The sequence below is a fragment of the Thermothielavioides terrestris genome, chromosome 6 (assembly GCF_000226115.1).
Source record: "Thermothielavioides terrestris NRRL 8126 chromosome 6, complete sequence".
In the NCBI taxonomy this organism is placed as follows: domain Eukaryota; kingdom Fungi; phylum Ascomycota; class Sordariomycetes; order Sordariales; family Chaetomiaceae; genus Thermothielavioides; species Thermothielavioides terrestris.
The window spans coordinates 3,329,394-3,346,671 of NC_016462.1; the positions used below are offsets into that span (position 1 = coordinate 3,329,394).

General features: G+C 60.1%; 5 protein-coding genes across 5 annotated transcripts; all 5 read right to left on the reverse strand.

The window, feature by feature from the left end:
• Nucleotides 1–927: 927 nt before the first annotated feature.
• On the reverse strand, nt 928–5,680 carry THITE_2058411 (uncharacterized protein; the record flags this gene model as incomplete). The annotated part of the gene is made up of 9 exons (XM_003658190.1): nt 928–1,135; nt 1,196–1,614; nt 1,689–1,960; nt 2,034–2,143; nt 2,210–2,557; nt 2,671–2,808; nt 3,685–4,672; nt 4,733–5,208; nt 5,295–5,680. 9 exons carry the CDS (start codon nt 5,678–5,680, stop codon nt 928–930), a joined length of 3,345 nt encoding a protein of 1,114 aa, XP_003658238.1.
• A 687-nt stretch (nt 5,681–6,367) lies between these two features.
• On the reverse strand, nt 6,368–9,618 carry THITE_50821 (uncharacterized protein; the record flags this gene model as incomplete). Its single annotated transcript, XM_003658191.1, has 3 exons — nt 6,368–6,856; nt 6,908–7,741; nt 8,572–9,618. The coding sequence occupies 3 exons, from the start codon at nt 9,616–9,618 to the stop codon at nt 6,368–6,370; spliced, it is 2,370 nt and encodes a 789-aa protein (XP_003658239.1).
• Nucleotides 9,619–9,786: 168 nt separating this feature from the next.
• On the reverse strand, nt 9,787–12,000 carry THITE_2124783 (uncharacterized protein). Its single transcript, XM_003658192.1, has 5 exons — nt 11,512–12,000; nt 11,356–11,435; nt 11,061–11,286; nt 10,649–10,976; nt 9,787–10,561 (listed from the first exon to the last, which is right to left on the reverse strand). Exons 1-5 carry the CDS (start codon nt 11,877–11,879, stop codon nt 9,956–9,958), a joined length of 1,608 nt encoding a protein of 535 aa, XP_003658240.1. The 5' UTR covers nt 11,880–12,000; the 3' UTR covers nt 9,787–9,955.
• Nucleotides 12,001–14,009: 2,009 nt separating this feature from the next.
• On the reverse strand, nt 14,010–15,189 carry THITE_2093404 (uncharacterized protein; the record flags this gene model as incomplete). Its single annotated transcript, XM_003658193.1, has 2 exons — nt 14,010–14,930; nt 15,013–15,189. 2 exons carry the CDS (start codon nt 15,187–15,189, stop codon nt 14,010–14,012), a joined length of 1,098 nt encoding a protein of 365 aa, XP_003658241.1.
• Nucleotides 15,190–15,840: 651 nt separating this feature from the next.
• On the reverse strand, nt 15,841–16,632 carry THITE_2124787 (uncharacterized protein). Its single transcript, XM_003658194.1, has 3 exons — nt 16,461–16,632; nt 16,172–16,383; nt 15,841–16,095 (listed from the first exon to the last, which is right to left on the reverse strand). The coding sequence occupies exons 2-3, from the start codon at nt 16,307–16,309 to the stop codon at nt 15,910–15,912; spliced, it is 324 nt and encodes a 107-aa protein (XP_003658242.1). The 5' UTR covers nt 16,310–16,383; nt 16,461–16,632; the 3' UTR covers nt 15,841–15,909.
• Nucleotides 16,633–17,278: the final 646 nt, after the last annotated feature.

Consider the following 17,278-nt stretch of genomic DNA (forward strand, 5'->3'; position numbering starts at 1 on the left):
CGTCGGGGCGTTTATCAGATCAGGTGGGATGAAGCTCGGCCAGTCCAAAGGACGCAAGCATGGCAAAATCGAGGAACGGCATATATCTCCACAGGTTTTTGAGCCTTATTGTGCTGTACAGCCATTGAAGAGGGGGGAGCAACGGCAAGCAGACAGAGTGCCTTGTCAATTTTAAGTGGCGTCATTTAGCCGATGCCCCATATTTTCGCAGAATGCATGTTATATGCGGCAGCGAGAGGGGTGGTCAGCATTCGGGGCCCGGAAATTGCGGCGCGAAGTCCTGGGGTGAACGTCCATAAATGGACTAGGTGCATACCACCGCCGGATCTAGATCGTGAATCCGCTGCCGACTATTGTTTTGCGGCCCGGCTTCTCTTCAACGTTACACAAGAATCCATCAAATCTGCGCTGCGAACACATGACTGCCCGTTTCCCCTCTAGTCTAGGCTCCCTGAATGCGTCTTAAACCATCTAACGCTAGGCAGCGCCCAAGCTCTCTTGCACAAATACGCCCGCTCCAAGGCATCGTCCTTGCTCGAACGTGCGGGCATGAAACCAAAACGCGTCGATGTCTTTGACGGCGGCGCGGTCGTGGCAAAATTTCGGTAAGTTGCAATGCGCTTTTCGCGCTTGGCGCTCCCGACAGGCCTGCCAACAGAATAAGGGCATCTCACCTTTGCCCTTGTTCCTAGTCTCCTATGGCGGCTGTTCAAGCTCGTTGTGATCCATCCGACTCGGAACTGTCGACGTCGCACCCACCGTTGCCCGCATCCTCAAGGATCTTGCTCCCCTCCGGCGGGAACCGAGAGAACATGAGCACCCCTGCTGCAAGAAGCGCAATAGCCTGCATCCCAGGGGAGGCATGAGCTTGAACTGAGCTGACCATCGGGTTTCAGTTGGGCAACAGCAGCAACAGAACTCACCGCATTAGCAAAGAAGGTAAGGTGTGGCTTGCCAATCTCGGCGAGCGCGGAGAACACAAAACCAAACAAGCCCTGGGTTGCAAGCCTCGCTATGTTTTCGACAAGCGTCAGGGCGTTCAGCGCGTCGGCCCTTCTCGAGCTTGAGCACATCTCGGTCATGACGCCTTTGGCTGCTGGCGCTGAACCCGACGCGAAGGGCAAGAAAAAGGCAGCTCCAAGACCGTCAGTCGGGCCACGGTAACGTCACACGACAAATACAATAGCGGGTTTACTTACCGACGTAAATATGCCACCCCTTCGTAGCAAAGGCGGCACACATCGTCAGAGCACCGTCAACAGCCAGGCTTAGCATAAGGAAGCGAAGGTCGAAGGCGGTGCCCTCATCCTCCTTCACCTCAGCAGATTCCACTGGCTCCTCTTCCGCCAAGCTGCCCATCGGCGCTTCGAGTTCCTCGGGGTTCGTCGCGAGCCGGGACGACCGACGGGGCTCGGCTTCCGGGGCCCGCTGCTCCGTGCTCCGGGCCATGTGCCACTTCCGACCCCTGCTGATGATGCGGGGGAAGAGGAAGATCAAAAAGGCAGCGCGCATAAAGGCGAACTCGGACATGAGCCAGCCATTGTCGCCCTGCCGGAATTCGAACACGGCGGTGGCGTACATCTGAATTAACAGAGGGGCGTATCCGGTGGCCAACTACATACTGCGGGTCAGTATTTGCCCGCTCCGCCCAAGCAAGGACGTCGAGAGAAACGGATGGTCGAACGTACCACGCCGAGAAAGACGCCGGCGCAGAGAAACAGAACGCCGTAATGGTTTCTCACCGCGCCACTGGCAAGCAGCACTTTCTGCGGTGCGAGGATCCGCAGAGGGGCGAAGAACTCGGCCAGTCCCTTCGAATTGGGCTTCGAGCCCCGGGACAGAGACTCGGCGGCGATGTAGGGCATCGCAATACGCACGTACAATGTGGCGATCAAAAAGGAGCAGAAGGCCACTTCAAAGGGGCGCCGGATGCCCCACGTATCGCCAATCATACCTCCGCCTGTTGCCGGGGGTGAGCTTATTATGCGCTCGGAGCAGATATGGCAGATACGGAGAGCAGGGAAAAGACTCACTGAGGTACCCGATCCCCTGGCCGAGCATGATGCACCCCTGGAGCATGCCAAACACGGCTGTCCGCCGCAAGGGCTCGACAGCCTCGCCGGCGATGATATTGGCAACCAAGCTACAAGGGTTCAGCAGAGGGCGGAGCAGGGAAGGGTTAATTCCAGACATCGGTGACGCCACTCACATGTATCCCACGGGACCACCAATGACGGTGATCAGCTGGGTGTACTGGAAAATGACGATGCCGGCCTGCCCACCGGCCATGACGCCGAGGATCTGCGTCGCCACGCGGATGGCCGGGACAAAGGTCTGGACCATCAGGGCGGCTCGCGGGCCGATCTTCTTGGCCATCCATCCGGCGACGAACAGGTTGATGGTGCCGCAAAAGGTGGTGGTCATGCCCAGGATGGCGTACTGCGTCGCCGTACCCGCGGCGATCTCATTGCGGCTGCATCGATCTCCGGGGCCGTCGTATGGCGGGTGGTTGCTGTAGAATATATCGCATTCCATCAAGTGGAAGGCGTAGAAGATCCTTGGATGCGCCGCGTTGCCATCATGTCAGCTTGAGCTCTTGGGGCTGCACGAGCAAGCCTGGCGCTCATGAATCACGAACTGGCCAAGCCATCACGGACTGGCGGCACTTACGGCACTTGAGTAAAGCTGAAGCTTAGCGTAATGAGGAAGCCGGCAAACAAGATGCGCTTCTCGACGTGCACCTTCAGGGCGAGGGCGGACGGCCAGAGCCAAGACACCCAGCCGTCTGCTCGGCTCGACGAGGCGTGTCTGTCCTTACGGACCTCGCCATTGCCTTGATCGGGGCCGAGCAGCGGAGTGCGCTCACTGCAGTTGGTATCCGACGCCATCAACGATGCTGGGCGAAACTGTCGATGAGGCCCTCGAGAGGCGGCTTCGGGTCGGATGGATGAGGAAGGAACATTGCGCCATCGTCGTCGCCGGCCAAAACACGATTAGGAAGGTCGGGACGGGGTTGCTCCCCTCGGTGGGGTAAGCATCGGGGAAACTCCGCGCAATCGCTGGTTGTGATGGGTGATGGCTCAAGAGGTCCCGCAAAGCCTCGTATTTTTACAGGTCAATTTACGTCGCCAAGGGGTGAGTGGGGCTGCTATGACAGAGAGCATCACTGATAACCAGAATTCGGAAAGACTCGAAACAACAACTTTACAAAACCTCAACCAAATCGGAAGAAAAAAAAAAAAAACCCTCTAGATGACCCGAATCCTTACCGTCGGTGGGCTAGCACCCGTACCCCCGGCGTACTAACGCCTTACTTGCAGCGATCCAAGCTGCGTATTGCCGTCGTAAAAACAGGCCGGAATCGGAAATGAGGAGCAACCAAGCACCAATCACGGCGAAAATTCCCTCGATGCACTTACGCATGAGGTTATGACTTACGCATAACTCCTCCGGACGGCCCGGGCCGCCTCCAGCACCGCCACAGGCCACCTCGTTTCCGGGGCGCAACATGCAGGCCGCTGCAAAGCGAACAAGCTCGCGTGACCAGCGAGTTTGACGTGGAGAACGTGATATCAACGCCGGGTCCATCACCGGTGTCCGAGACACGGTAAACGTACCTTTACATACATACATACATACGCCGGCAATCCCCCAATGTCTGGGTTGCAGGCAAGTGTCGATCACAGCTTCCTGCAAAGCCGCGTCCCGTCCTCGATCACCTCCCACTCCTCTGTGCCCGGCGTCGATGTGGCGTAGAACACACCGAGCGGATCCCACTTGCGCCGGAGCGCCCTGAGCGCCGGGTACTGCTCGCCCCAGAAGTGGCTCTGCCAGTCGCGCTGGTAGGGGTCGGCCTCGTTGACGTAGGTGCACCCGCTGGTGCTGGCCTTCCTCAGCGCGCTCTCCATGGTGTTGGTCATGACGCTCTGCAGGTCGGCCTTCTGCGCGCGCGTCGCGTTGGTCGGCACCGAGATGGAGGCGATGACGAAGTCGGTCGCGTTGCGCCACGCCGGGTGCGTCGCGCTGCTGCCGCGCGGCGCGCCGTAGCCCGGGTTGAACAGGTGGCCGATCATGAAGCCGAACAGGTCGGCCCGCGGCGAGAGCACCGTCTTGAATGCGTCGACGATGCCGTCGTTGTTGGTCGCCACGTCCTCGTGGTTGAACATCCAGCCGCCCGTCAGCGCCGAGCCGCCCGCCGCCTCGTCCTCGAAGAGGTCGATGTACAGGTCGTAGAAGGTCGGGAAGTCCTTGATGGCGAACTCGAACGGCACGCCCTTGGCCGCGAGCTCGTCCAGGAACGGCTGCATCACGCGCCGCAGCTCCGCCGACGTCTTGCCGATGCCCACGAACGGCCGGGCGCGGAACGTCATGGGGGACAGCTCCCAGTAGACGTAGAGGCCGTTGTCGACAAAGTGGTTGGACCACTTGTGGAAGATGGCCGTGCCGTTCCACCACACGTCCGGGTCCGTCGTGAGCGTCGAATTGATGTACAGCGTCGCGCCGGCGGACCGGACGTCCGGGAAGGTCTTCATGGTGACCGACAGGATCACGGCGAACGAGGCCGGCCCGCCGCCCTTGAGCGCCCAGAACAGGTCCGGGTTCTGCGCCTCGTTGGCCGTCACGTAGTGACCCGAGGCGGTGATGGCCTCGAAGGCGAGGACGTTGTCCGCCGCTGATGGAGGTGATCAGCATGAGTCCACACTGCTGACGAACCGGAGCGTCGAATCCTTACAGAATCCCTTGAGCGTCGTCCACGGGCCGTGGCCGCCACCCTGGATAAAGCCACCAGCAATGCCGACGGTGGGGCATTCACCCGTGACGACGACGACCGGGGGATTCCGGGCGTGGCCGGCGGTGAGAATCGGACGCCCCTCGACCCCGGCACCGAGGGTGACGGCGCTGCCCTTGTAGCTCCCGGGACCGCTGTACGAGTCGATCCAGGTGACCTGCTGGAAGCTGTGTGTGTTGATGATCAAGGCGCCGTAGCCCGTGCTGCGGCCCAAGAAGTCGTGGCCCGTGTTGCGCACAATCAGCCGCACGTTGTTGCGCCGGGCAAAGTCGATGCCGGCCTTGACGTGCTGCGGCTTGGTCGCCATGATGACGTAGACGCCGTAGTAGCCCAGCGTGCAGCTGTCGGCCGGGTTCTGCGTCGGCCGGCACGTCTCATTGGTGGCGTAGGTCCAGAGCTCGGCAGCCGGCTGGCTCACTCTGAGGACAGAGGCCGGGGGACATGTCAGTTTTCTTCACTTCCAAACATGATGATGCGGGAGTGCAGAAAGGGCAGCGGTGCTTACGTCCACGACTCGCTCGTAAAGTTCTGGGTCACCTCGGCGCACTTGGCCGCATCGTACGTGTTGATCGTCCCGAGCGGGCCGGTGAAATTGTTGTGGCACGGCGCGCCGGGCGGGATGTTGACGAGCAGCTGCCCGTCGACAGTCGCGTTGAGCGCATTCCACTTGGCTGGCGATGGCCAGCACGGGTCGCCCGGGTAGCACTTGCAGCCAAACTTGATGCCCTGGAAGGTTGTGTTCAAGGTGTCTGCGGCGTCCGAGAAGTCCAACGAGTCCACCGTGACGGAGGTCGCCACCGCGGCGTCTGGCTCATCCCGTACAAAGATCTGGCCCAGGGCGGTGGGCACGAGGCATGCGGCGCAAGCCAGCCCCAGCAAGGACGAGGCCATCATGATCCTGGCCACGCGACTGAAGAAAGAACTGATGGGAGCGGCTCAGGTACCTGTGAGGAAGACGGGAGACGGCGGCTGGAGCCGAGCAGTTGAGGACAGGCCAACCACGCCACCACTCCTTCATATGCACGTAGCCATCGTGCCTTCTTGTCGTCTGCTTCCGGGATCACCAGGCGCGGTGGGCAATGTTTTCCATCTACGGGCATTCCGGCGAAGCTAATGGAGGTTGCGGCGCAGTGAAAACGGAGTCCGGAAAGCAACCCATGCCAGGATAAGACCAACTGCATTTGCAACCCCGGAAGGGCGGCTCCTACTGTAACCCGCCAAGCCCCTTGCCCTGCAGCAAGCTCTCGCCCTCTGCAAGACGAGTTCCATGGCTGTAACCTATTCGCATGCGTCGACATTAGTAGCGCAACAAGGCGGCTCGGGTCCCGGGTGAACTATTGAATGCTAAGGTTGAAAATTCAGCGAAGTGAACACCCGAGGGAAACAAGGGCTAGGTAGGTGCTAATGCATCTGTTCCGCCCATGCTTACTCGAGCCACGTGCGGCTCGGTCCCTCCTGTCGGGTGTATGCCAACACCAGCCGACGACCTATCCGACGCTGCCGGGGAAGGGGGAACCTTTGCCCTCCTCTTTTCTGAACTGCCAAAATACCTAACCACAGTCTTCAGCAAACCACAGTCTAGATTGGGATGGCGTCAAGATCTTTTGCGCTTCCCCGCTCCCGTCTCTTCTGGAAGCAAATCCACAAGGCGTACAGGGCGAACACGAGGACGGTAAGCGGCGCCGTGACGGCCCAGAAGAGGGCGAACTGGGGCTTCGTGGCCACGCCCATACCTCCTGTAGCCGACGCCTCGTCCCAGGCGAACAGGGGGGCGGAAAACAGGGCAGCAACGAAACTGCCCGGCAGGAAGAACATGGCGACCAGGGCGAGCATCTTCATGGAGGACGAGTCCTCGAGGCTGGACGCGGCAATGCTGTGAGTCGCCCTGGCTGCGTCGAACGCGATAGCGTTGTCCTGCTGGGCGATCAGGTGGAACAGCGCGGCGATCTGGATCTGCACCCGCTGCTGCACATACGCCGTGTCGACGGCCTGCATCTGCACCCGGTGCCGGAGCAGGTCGATGTGGGACGCCGAGAAGGGCTCCGCGGCGGTGAAAGCCGTGTTCTCCTTCTCGGCGAAGTCGGCAGTGTAATGGATCGATCCTCGACGGGCTTCGACTCCGAGTTCGGCTGGGCTGGTGGTCGCGTGCTGTTGAATAAAGTCGTTGATGGCTTCGACGACTTTCATCTTGCGGGTGCCGTTGGCCAACTTGGCCGCGCACCCGCTCATCTGGGCCGAGAGCTGGCCCAGCTCGCCGGCCGCAGGTTGAGTCTGGTGCCGTGAGGTGAAGCGGTGGTGTCCCGTACGTGCCTCCACCTCCCGCACGGCCGCTTTGATGTCCTCGAGTGTGTTGTCGAGCCCGTGGGCCAGCGTCAGGCCGCAAAACAGGGCAGGGAACATGGGATGCCTCACAGTGGCAGCGCTCCATTTGGAGCCGAGGATGCGGCGAAGCTCCGCGCGCTCCTCGCCTTCGGCAAAGACGATGGCCTGGGTTTCCGGCGTTGGCTCCTCAGGGGCCAACGCCGGCCGAGACCAGGCAGCGACTAGTTTGGGGTGGTAGGCGACCGTGAACACGAGGGTCTCGCCGCGCGGTGCTGTCGCTGACACTCCCGCGAAGCAGCTCCGCGCGTAGTCGAGAGCGTCGTCGAGCTTCCAGGCCTTCGCCAAGCGTTCCAACACCTTGGTCGACGGGCTGGTCCGCTTCATGGTGCCCTCCTGCCCCACCCAGACAAGGCGGAGGGCACGACTGTATGCGCCGCCGGGGAAACAGCGGAAAGGTGACTCTTCCAGCCAGTTGTCGATGTCGAGCGAGGGGATGGTCTTGGTTTCCACCAGGGCTGGCGACGACAAGTCATCATCCTCTACCCAGACCTCTGTCACCTCTATGACGGGACACTTAGGAACGTCGTACTTCTCCCAACGACTATGACTGCCGTAGTGCCGGTAAAGGTCCTGCATTTTTGCGGCTGAGGACGCGGTCTGGTCTGGAAGATGGCGACGGTCCAGACCCCTAAGTGATGAGAGACGAAGGGGTGATCAGGACACTCAACAAGAGCATGAATCCGTATCTTTAGCAGCCAACCAAGATTTACATGTTGTGAACAGGCACCTATCGTCTTATAGCACTACCCCGCAGGGAGAGGTCAGCCAACTCCCAGGGAGGTAATGTTCAGGACCTGGTAAGGAGGCGGTGCATTCAGCGCAGCGGGTCACTATCAAGCTGCGCCCCTCCGCCGGGTTAACAATGCGGGGGCTCGCTTCCGGAGAGCGACGATCGTCAACCTCAGGACGACACCGGGATTTGAAAAAAAGACACAGAATTAAAAGAAGAAAGAAGAAAAAAGAAAAGGAAAGGAAGCAGGATGGAAGCGGACAAACGGATTTCCCCGTCCAGGTAACGAGTCAATTGCATCCGAGCGAGTGTACAGCGTACCCAGTGCCCGGCAACCAGGCCCTGTCCATCTCGAAAATACACATCTAGGTACGGATAACCGACATGGGTTGACGGCGAGGCAGACCAACAAAGTCGACTCCGCCGCCGCCACCAAAAGGACGGCTCAATCAAGTCGCCATCGCAACACTATCGGCTCGAAAGCCCGGTCAACCGCCTTTGGCTCCGAAACGAATCATTCATTCGGGGAAAGGCCGCTGAGCAGCCCGCGACTCCAGACTCCAAACCTCAGGCAAGACTTCAATGCTCCTTCGCCGGCAACGGTTCAGGCCGGGCCTGTCAGCATCGGCGCCTCGTAAACAGGACATCCCGCTTCGCCCTCCAGCTTCACGTCCCGGGATAAGTTCCCATCCTTCTGGGCGGATGGGGCTGGCAGAACCGGATCCTCCTTGCTGCGTCGTCCCGGCAACATCAGTTTCGCGAGCATCGCAAGATCGACCTCGTGCCACGCCTGGCCGTTAGACAGGTAAGCCCACTCTTGCCGCTCGGCGATCCAGGCGCGGCCGGGGAGAAAAGCCTCCAGCATGTAATAGTTGTCGCGCGAGAAGGGGTAAACCACCTCGGACGCCCCCGGCCGTTCTAGAAAAGCATCGGTGCCCGCCCGCACGTCCTCCTCAGTCAGGCGGAAATGGGCACGCTTGTCGGCCTTGTTCTGGCTGTGGCGGCGGACGGACCTTACAGTAGAGTCAAGGTGAGCCTCGAGAACTCTGGCGTACCAGAGAGGGCGGGTCAGGCAGCGGTTGACGATTTTCGCGTTTTCGGCCATGAGCTCCTGATTCCACGCCGGAAACGTGCCACGGGGAATCTGGGGGATCGGCGTTCCCTTGTCGAGGTGGTCTTGCCAGTGGGCAAAATCGACTACGGCGCACAGCGAGTACCAGCGCCCGACGCAGGTCAGGCAGGTGCAGCTGATCGCCGGGTCGGGGGGCGGGATGTGCTGATGTTGCGGTCGATGCCCATGTTGGAGGTCTGGGCGGCGGGGGGACCTCAGCAGGGGCCGCAGGGCTGGACTGACGTCCTGCAAGGGAACTGGCCGCAAGAAGCACCGCTGGAGGACGGAATAGCGCAGATTGGTGACGGCACGCATGAGCGGCGCCTCGTTGTCGAGGATGAGGCTGCGAAGGGCTTTGCACACGCGCAAGAGGGCAAAGATGTCGCTAGGACGGAGCAACTCCAGGATTTCCATCATGAGCTCACAGGGCAGATCCTGAAATCCGCTGGGGTTCTGGAGCTTTGGTTGTCGTCGGGCTCTTTTTTCTTGCTTCCTGAGTTGGCGTTGAGCTCGCTTCGAATGGCACGGCAGCACCCGCGTCGACTCGGCCACAGGCGCGACGTCGCACGCTCGGCTTTCGCCTGGGGGATCCGTCGTCGTTGGCATTTTGGAGGTTGCAGAAACGAAAAAGCAGCGCAAGCGCGGAGAGGGCAGGATAACGGAGTTAAGACCATGGCACTTGCCCGAACAGCGACGCAATATCGACGCATACAGTGTACACAGTGGGGAAGGTACTGTCCCCGGCTACAGCAACTCACCAACGCGACTGCCCCAACAAGCGACTCGACCGTTCTCCAAATGCAGCTGGCACATGCACGCGGCGATGAGACCCTGGGTTGGCTTATTCTGAAGCGATGCACAGTGCGCACCATTCAGCCTCCGTCCCCTCTCCGTCCTGCCTCTCTAATTACCCGGCACCTCTATCGAATGCATCCAACGATTCTCAGGTCGTTGCAAAGTTCAACGGTCCCGCCCAGATGCGCATTGACTTGCCCCGCCACAAAAGCACAACGATCAACACCAACGCAGCGCCGCACACCGCAGCTTGGATCCCGAAGCTGGCCTTGGTGCCCTGCGCCTCGGCCCAGCTCACCTGGAAGTAGCTGATGATGAACCCGCCGATGGTGCGCGAGAAGTTCAGCCACGCCGACACCTCGCCCGACGCCTCCGGGTAGCTGTCGAGGCAGTAGCTGTTGAGCGCCACCGTCGCAATCATGATGCCGAACACGTACAGGCCCCAGCACACGCTCGTCACCATGTAGTGCCACGCGTTCTCAAAGCACTGCCCGAGCAGCACGAGCCCGACGATCATCAGCGGCGCCGAGAAGAACACGGCGCGGAGCCGGACCTCGGGCTCGAAGTGGCCCTTGTGCCTCCGGATGTATTGCTTGGCCAGCGCATCGTGCAGCCAGTGGCCTGCCGCCTCGGCCAGGATCACCGCCACCACCGGCGTGAAGTAAAAGAAGCCGATCTGCTTCGGCCCGAAGCCGTAGAGCGGCGTGACAAACAGCGAGAGCGTCGTGTTGATGCCGACGACCCAGGCGAAGGTCTGGTTTATCAGTCAGCCAGCACGGAGCCCTGTGGCGGGCGGGTCTCGTATCTCACCCGCGCACCAGACGGGAAGGCGGGAACTCACGAGTGCATAGAACAGACACGACAGGGCCACCGTCGGCAACAACAACACTCGGATTGTGCGCCAGCACGCCTGCGTGAACGTGTTGCGAAGGTGCCGCGACCTCCATTGCGAAACGCCAACTAAGCGCGCGACTCGGCTGCCCCGCGGCGGCTGTTCCGCGGCCGGGATGCTGCGGTCATAGTATGTCTCGTCCAGAAAGCATACCACCAAGACCAAGCCAAGCGCGTTCATGGCGAAGAACACCCAAAACGCCACCGGCCAGCGCAGCTTGTCGGTGATGAAAGCGGTCAGTAGGGGACCCATGTAGGGGCTGATGATGATGAATGAGCTGCAGACCGGCCGTCGTCGTCAGCCCGAGGGTCCGTCGGGAACCGGAGAGAGAGCAGATGCTGCTCCCGGAGGACACACTTACGCCCAGATGTTGATCTTGCGCGCCTGCTCGTGGAAGAAGAAAATGTCCTTGACAAACATGAGCCCGCCGGATTGGCATACGGTCGAGAAGAAGCCGTTGAGGATGCGCGCCGCCATAAACGACTCGAACGACGTCGCTCCGGCGCACCACGCCGCCGTGGCCGTGGAGATGAGTAGGAACCAGAAAACCACCGGGAGGCGGCCAAAAAAGGCGCTCAGCATGACGACTGGTCAAAAGCTGTCAGTCCGGCAACCCGAATATTCCGCCGGGACGGGACGGGACGGGAAAGACTCACCGACAACGCCGCCAGCGCCAAGCATGAAGACGTTGCCAGCCTGCGAGTGGTTGACATAGTCCGGCGTCATGCCCCACTCCCTGTTCCAAGCCCTTCGGTCAGCTCCAAATCTTCCCATGCCGCACTGCGTCTTCCGGGAGGGCAGAGGGCACCTACGCTGCCTGCGGGATCAGGGTCACGGCGCCCGTTGCACTGCCATAGTCCGGGAAGAAGGAAACAAACGCAACAATGAAGAGCATCAGGTGTTTCCTGGCCCAGCTCCAGTTCAGAGGATCGTTGACATCGTCGCTGGGCTGTGGGATTAAGACGGTGCGGCCGTCCTTGGCGAGTTTGAGTCCTGCCGCCCTGGACGCATCTTCGCTGTCGATGTCGATGAGGTAGCCCTCGGACTCGTGGAACTCATGCAACTTTTCTGCCCTTCTGCGCAAGCCGCCGTCCTCCGCTGCCGCCTTCTCTCCAATTGAGCCGGCCTTCATTCCGGCCTCGTCTGCGAAGACTTCGGCAGATTCCTGCTTCTCGGTCATGGCTCGAGGTCTTGTTGGGGAAGCCCCAGATGACTTGAGAGGTTCGGTTAGACTTAGGCGGCAAAGCCAAGTCCTCCCGTCCTTCACAAAGGAAGGCACGCGCACAGAAACCGGGGGACCGCGACGACCGCGACGAGCGCGACGACGAGACAACAACTGGCAGGAAAAGAACCAAGGAGATCTGCAGCTTGCCCTGGGTGGGTGCCTCCTGGGCTTTTCTCATCCAGGCCCCCCGACACAAATTAGGAAGTCTTGGATTGGGCGGATGCAACCCCGTCCCGGTCAGCATTCATCTTGCTCCAGGGAGAACAATATCCGAGTTCCACACACGATTGGCAAACCTGGGGTAAGATGCGGTTGGCACCAGTTAACCGCTAACCGCCCCTCCCTTGCCGAGCTAACGCGCAGCACCGGTAGCAAGGGTCGGCTATGAACAAGCTACTGACGCGGATCCCCTCATTCGCCTGTTTGAACACTGACTTAGTGTACAGTCCGGATCCGTCCATTGCATTGGCCAATCGACCGAAATCAATCAGCCGGGTCTCGAACACGGTCCGCTGTGAAGGGATGAGTAACTGCCTCGTGTACGTACCTCCATGCGCACGAGTACCGTGGATTCAGCAGACGGCACGGCCCCATCTACCGTGACACACACCACCAGAGCCGAGGGGACTTGTGAGGGGAACCCTGGCGGATGCTACCGGGAGCTTATCCGGCACAAGCAAGCTCACCAATGCGGATGCGGACCGCGCTGCAATCGGTGCACCTGCGTCAGCAATTTCGCCCACCAACTCGGCTGCATCCTCGGCAAGTCCCAATCTGCTTTGAAAGCATGCAGCTCGTACCTAACGAGCAAAGCAACTGCCACCTGCGGCGAGACACAGGAGCAGAAGTCCGACATTGGCCAAAACATCGCAGAAACTGCAGTATATTATGCAGGCCTGGTTACGCAGGTTGAGCTGGAAATACCACTCCCGCCCTCCCGACGGCAGCGATGCTCCCGTTTGTAATCAGCCTGGACGCCGCGATCCGCGGGAGGCAGGCAACGCGAGCGCGTGCACTATGATGTAGCAACCGGATGGCTATCTCCAGTCCACCCAAGGCTCTGCGAAGCCCAACTGAGATTCCATTGCCTTTCTGCGTCACATTCTATGTAGAACAGGTGCCTACCTACTCCATGGACCGAAACACCAGATTGCACCATGGGCAGGGAAGCATCCGGGGAAGCGAAGCGCACCAATAGATAACGTTACGGAGCAGCACGCTGAGAAGACGAGTCTCGCACTGCCCGGAACACCCCTGTGCTGAGTAACGACACGACAGCGACAAACCCCGCCAGTGCAGTGGTGTCCTGTATGTATGTACATACCTCTCCAATATGTCCTCGTCATCTTCATCGCGACTGAAGGCAGAACCTCTTGTCTCCCAGCGAGCTGGACTATACCACCCACCATCCGTCCCACACCTCTCAAATGGTACTGTACAGGCACCCCATTCATGGGTTAGCTGGATTTCATACCCAGTATTTTGGCCACATAGGTCTTGTGCCGTTGTGTTTAAAAAGCGAGCGGATCAATGGTGCAGTCGCGGTCGTGGTGTGTATCACCCGGCCCGCCAGCAGAGAGATGAACATGGTCCCAGATCTAGTTGCTGGGGGGCAGGAAGGGGTAGTTGCAGCTGGGCGGTTCAGCGCTCAAGGGAGGCTGACCAGCATCACAGGTAGCAGACTATTGGTGTCAGCATCCAGCTCTCGTAGCCCAACAGCCACAAAAGCCCGCCATCTTGTGTCGCGAACGAGAACTGAAGATGAAGTTTCCCGTTGCACTGCCGCTTCCGAGTTAAGGACGGAGAGTTACCATGCGCGGACATCGCGCGTCCTCTCGCCCAGATGCCCCGTTTAGTGCCTGATCTAAGCCATTGACCAGTTATTTGTAACGTCCTTCGTCCTCTCGGAGGGCAGCTGAATGTGGGATTGTAAATCATCTGGTCATGGATGTTGTTCTTGGTGTAAGAGTAAATAGCAGTTCGCGCACCGGAATAGACCAAGTCATGGGTGAAGATAAACATGCTCTCAAACAAGTTTCCTCGTCCATCCTGCGTCTGTTTGGCCCCGCAGATATCACGGTAGATCTATGAGCTCCCCTGCCCCTCGTTGAAGAGCACGTATCGGTATCTCGGCTTGCCCGCAGCCATCTCGACAATCGCCTTGTTGGCGTCCTTCATCGGAATCTCCTGGATCCGGCCCTTCACCTTCCGGTCCGCGGCGAGCTGGAGCATCTCGCGAATCTCGCCGGGGGAGCCGATCAGAGAGCCGGTGATCTTGAGCCGCTTGAAGATGAGGGGGAACTGCTGGATCGGCGGGAGGCCGTCCTCGGGCGCTCCGACCTGGACAAACGTGCCGTCGAGGCGCAGGAGCGTCAGGTACTCCATCAGGGGCATCGAAGACGACGAGACGGTGCAGACGATGATGTCGAGCGTGGAGGCGTGCTTCGCCGCCCAGTTCGGGTCCTCGGCCGTGGCGATGAACTCGTCGGCGCCCATCTCCAAGGCGTCCGCCTTCTTGTCGGACGTGCGCGAGATGACCACCACCTTGTCCGCCTTCAGCCCCTTTGCCCAGATGACGCCGTAGTGGCCGAGGCCGCCCAGACCGATGATGCCGACCGCCTTCCCGGGTCCGGCGCCGTGGTGCTTGAGCGGCGTGTAGGTCGTGATGTCGGCGCATAGCATGGGCGCCGCCTCGGCCGAGCTGATGCTGTCGGGGATCTTGAAGACGAAATGCGACGGGGCGCGGTGGTAGAGAGCAAAGCCGCCGTAGGACTTGCCGCCGTTCAGGTGGATGCTGTTGTAGGTGGACACGTTGTGCACGCCGCAGTAGTTCTCCATGCCCGAAACGCATGCTGCGCAGTCGCCCTTGCGGCCCAGGCACGAATCACTCTGCGCGCCGACGCCGACGCGGTCGCCGACCTTGAGGCCGCCCTCGGCCTTGGAGCCGACCCGGATGACGGTGCCGACGATCTCGTGGCCAACGCAGCAAGGGTAGTTTGTCGATCCCTGATCATGCAATCAGTCACCTACCTGGGTGTCCCTTCTATCGTGCATCTTGGTTGCAGGACAAGCCGTGAGAGCTGCTTACCCAGCCGCTCCGGAGGGTGTGCAGGTCGCCGCCGCAGATGCCGCAGTGCGTAATCTTGATATCGACATCGGTCTCCTCCCACGGCTTGGGCTCGAATTCGCCCCATTCCATCTTTCCCTCCGCCGCCGAAGGGCCATGGCCGAGCCAGCCCTCGAAGTTGTAGTCGGTGGATGGCATGGTGGATGGTGGATGAGACGCTGGGGCAGCAGTAGCTGATAGTTCCAGGACAACAACATCACGACAAGCGGGAGAGGCGCGACAGGAATGATGTGCTGCCGTGGTGTTTTCGGCGACAGGGGATCGGCCCGGCGATAGAGCTTCTCTTCCCGGCGTTATGCTATCCTAATCGTTCGATTCTGACCGTGTCAGCATCCAACCGAGTCACTCTGAATTGTCCGTGTTCAGTGGTGGATGGCGGCAAGCAACGTGGTCCGCGCCCGGCGGTTGCATATGCCCAAACGCGGCATGACAGGCGGAGGCAAGGTGGCTAAACAAGTTGACAATTCACCTTCGGGTCAATTCTTGCCAACTAGCCAAAACGGTAACGACAGAGCGACAGGATTTTGGTTGCTATACAGCAGCAGTAAGGCAAGACCAGTAACATGCCGTGCTTCACACTAACCGCCGGGCGGCCCTCGCTGGAGGGAAAGCTTCTTGAAGCATTCAGTGCCAACGAAGCAGGTACAGACCTAAGATGTCGTCGTAGGCCAACGAACTCCCCACCTTAACTTCGCGAACGCCACAACCTGTCTCGCGTCGTGCTCTCCTCCACACCTCCACAATACACTTCACAGTATCAACGAACAGTGGAGGTCCCAGAGCAGCCGCGCGCCAACATCCAGATCTGTTCGGACATAGGCGGTGTTAAGCAGCGCAAAGAGAGAGCCACCCACATCCTTAAGCACACTGAGAACAGATAGCACTAGCCACGGACTCGACGGTAGTCCCAACTTGCTCGCCGCAGCTGGCCAGCACGCAGCTGGAGGCACTATCACGGATAAGCGTCTGCGAGCTGCATTGACACTCGAGGTCGAGGATGTCGTTGCACCCAACGGCATTGGCTGCCGAAATTAGGCATGGGAGCTGGAAGATAGGTAGGTAGGCAGGCAGGCAGTCAGCAGGTCAGGTCCGACGTGTCTTTCGGGCGGCCCGGACTTACACCGCAACCGGGCATCGAGGCGGTCAAGGGGCAGTCTTCCGCCGAAACTGGGCCCGGCGTTATCGCCGATAGGGGTTCGGTGATACCGCGAGCCGCGGCGCACACGGCGAGGAGAGCGGCGGCGAGGCGGGCTGCCATCGGGATTGAGGTGTGCGGACTCGCGTGCTCGGCTTTACTGTTTCGTAGTTCCAGCGCAAACTCCGGGTCAAGGGCTGAGGACTGAAGTATGAGCGACGCGAACGACCCGGCGACAACTAGAGGGCCCACGGCAGCCAGATATCGTATATACCTCGACGCCGTCCTACTGACAAGACGAACACAGCGACCCGGTGCTGCCTCCACACCACTGATGGTTACGTGACCCTGCCAGATACACCGGGTGATAGGACACCGATGCCGTCACTGTACTTCGTCAAAGGCACCACAGGACGCAGCATGGCGGTTATTGAGACAGATCTGTGTCTGGCAACGGCCGGTTGCTGTCGACTGCGCAACACACAGGCGTTCTCGCTGCCACTGCACATGCGAGACCTGAGACCTGCGCAGTCGGTGGTCCGTCGCAGCTCGGAGCCCCCGATCCTCTCCGTCCGATCTCTCCTTGTCCTTGTCCCTTGCCCGACCCCACTTGTTCGGTACTGGACGCACCCGCGGTCTCGAAGCCGAGTGTTGAATGCCCCACTGGATCCAGAGGTGATCTGGTACTGTACATGCCAACTGGACGCACGCCATATTTGCCTGGCGAGCGCACGCAGGTCGTGAAATAAACCGGGAAGTGCTGCAAAGGTATTCCGTAGTGTAACAGTTTTGGGCGAGCGATTTCAGGGTTTGTTTGGTGTCTGCGCAACGGAGAGTTACAGAGTAAGGTAATCTGGAATGTTTACGTTCTTACCTTACCTGCCTAAATACGGAATACACTTCACACTTCCATTGGTCGGCCGAGGTCGGGCCCAAACCTGGAAAACGGGAAGCCACGCCGCAGCCGCCGTCCCGATCCATTTTGCCAATTGGCCAACCAGGGCCTGCCCAAAAATTTCTGCCCCACTCACTGGAGACGGGATCACGCCAGACCGTAGCTCCACAGCAATTGTGACTCGGCCAGGGAACTGG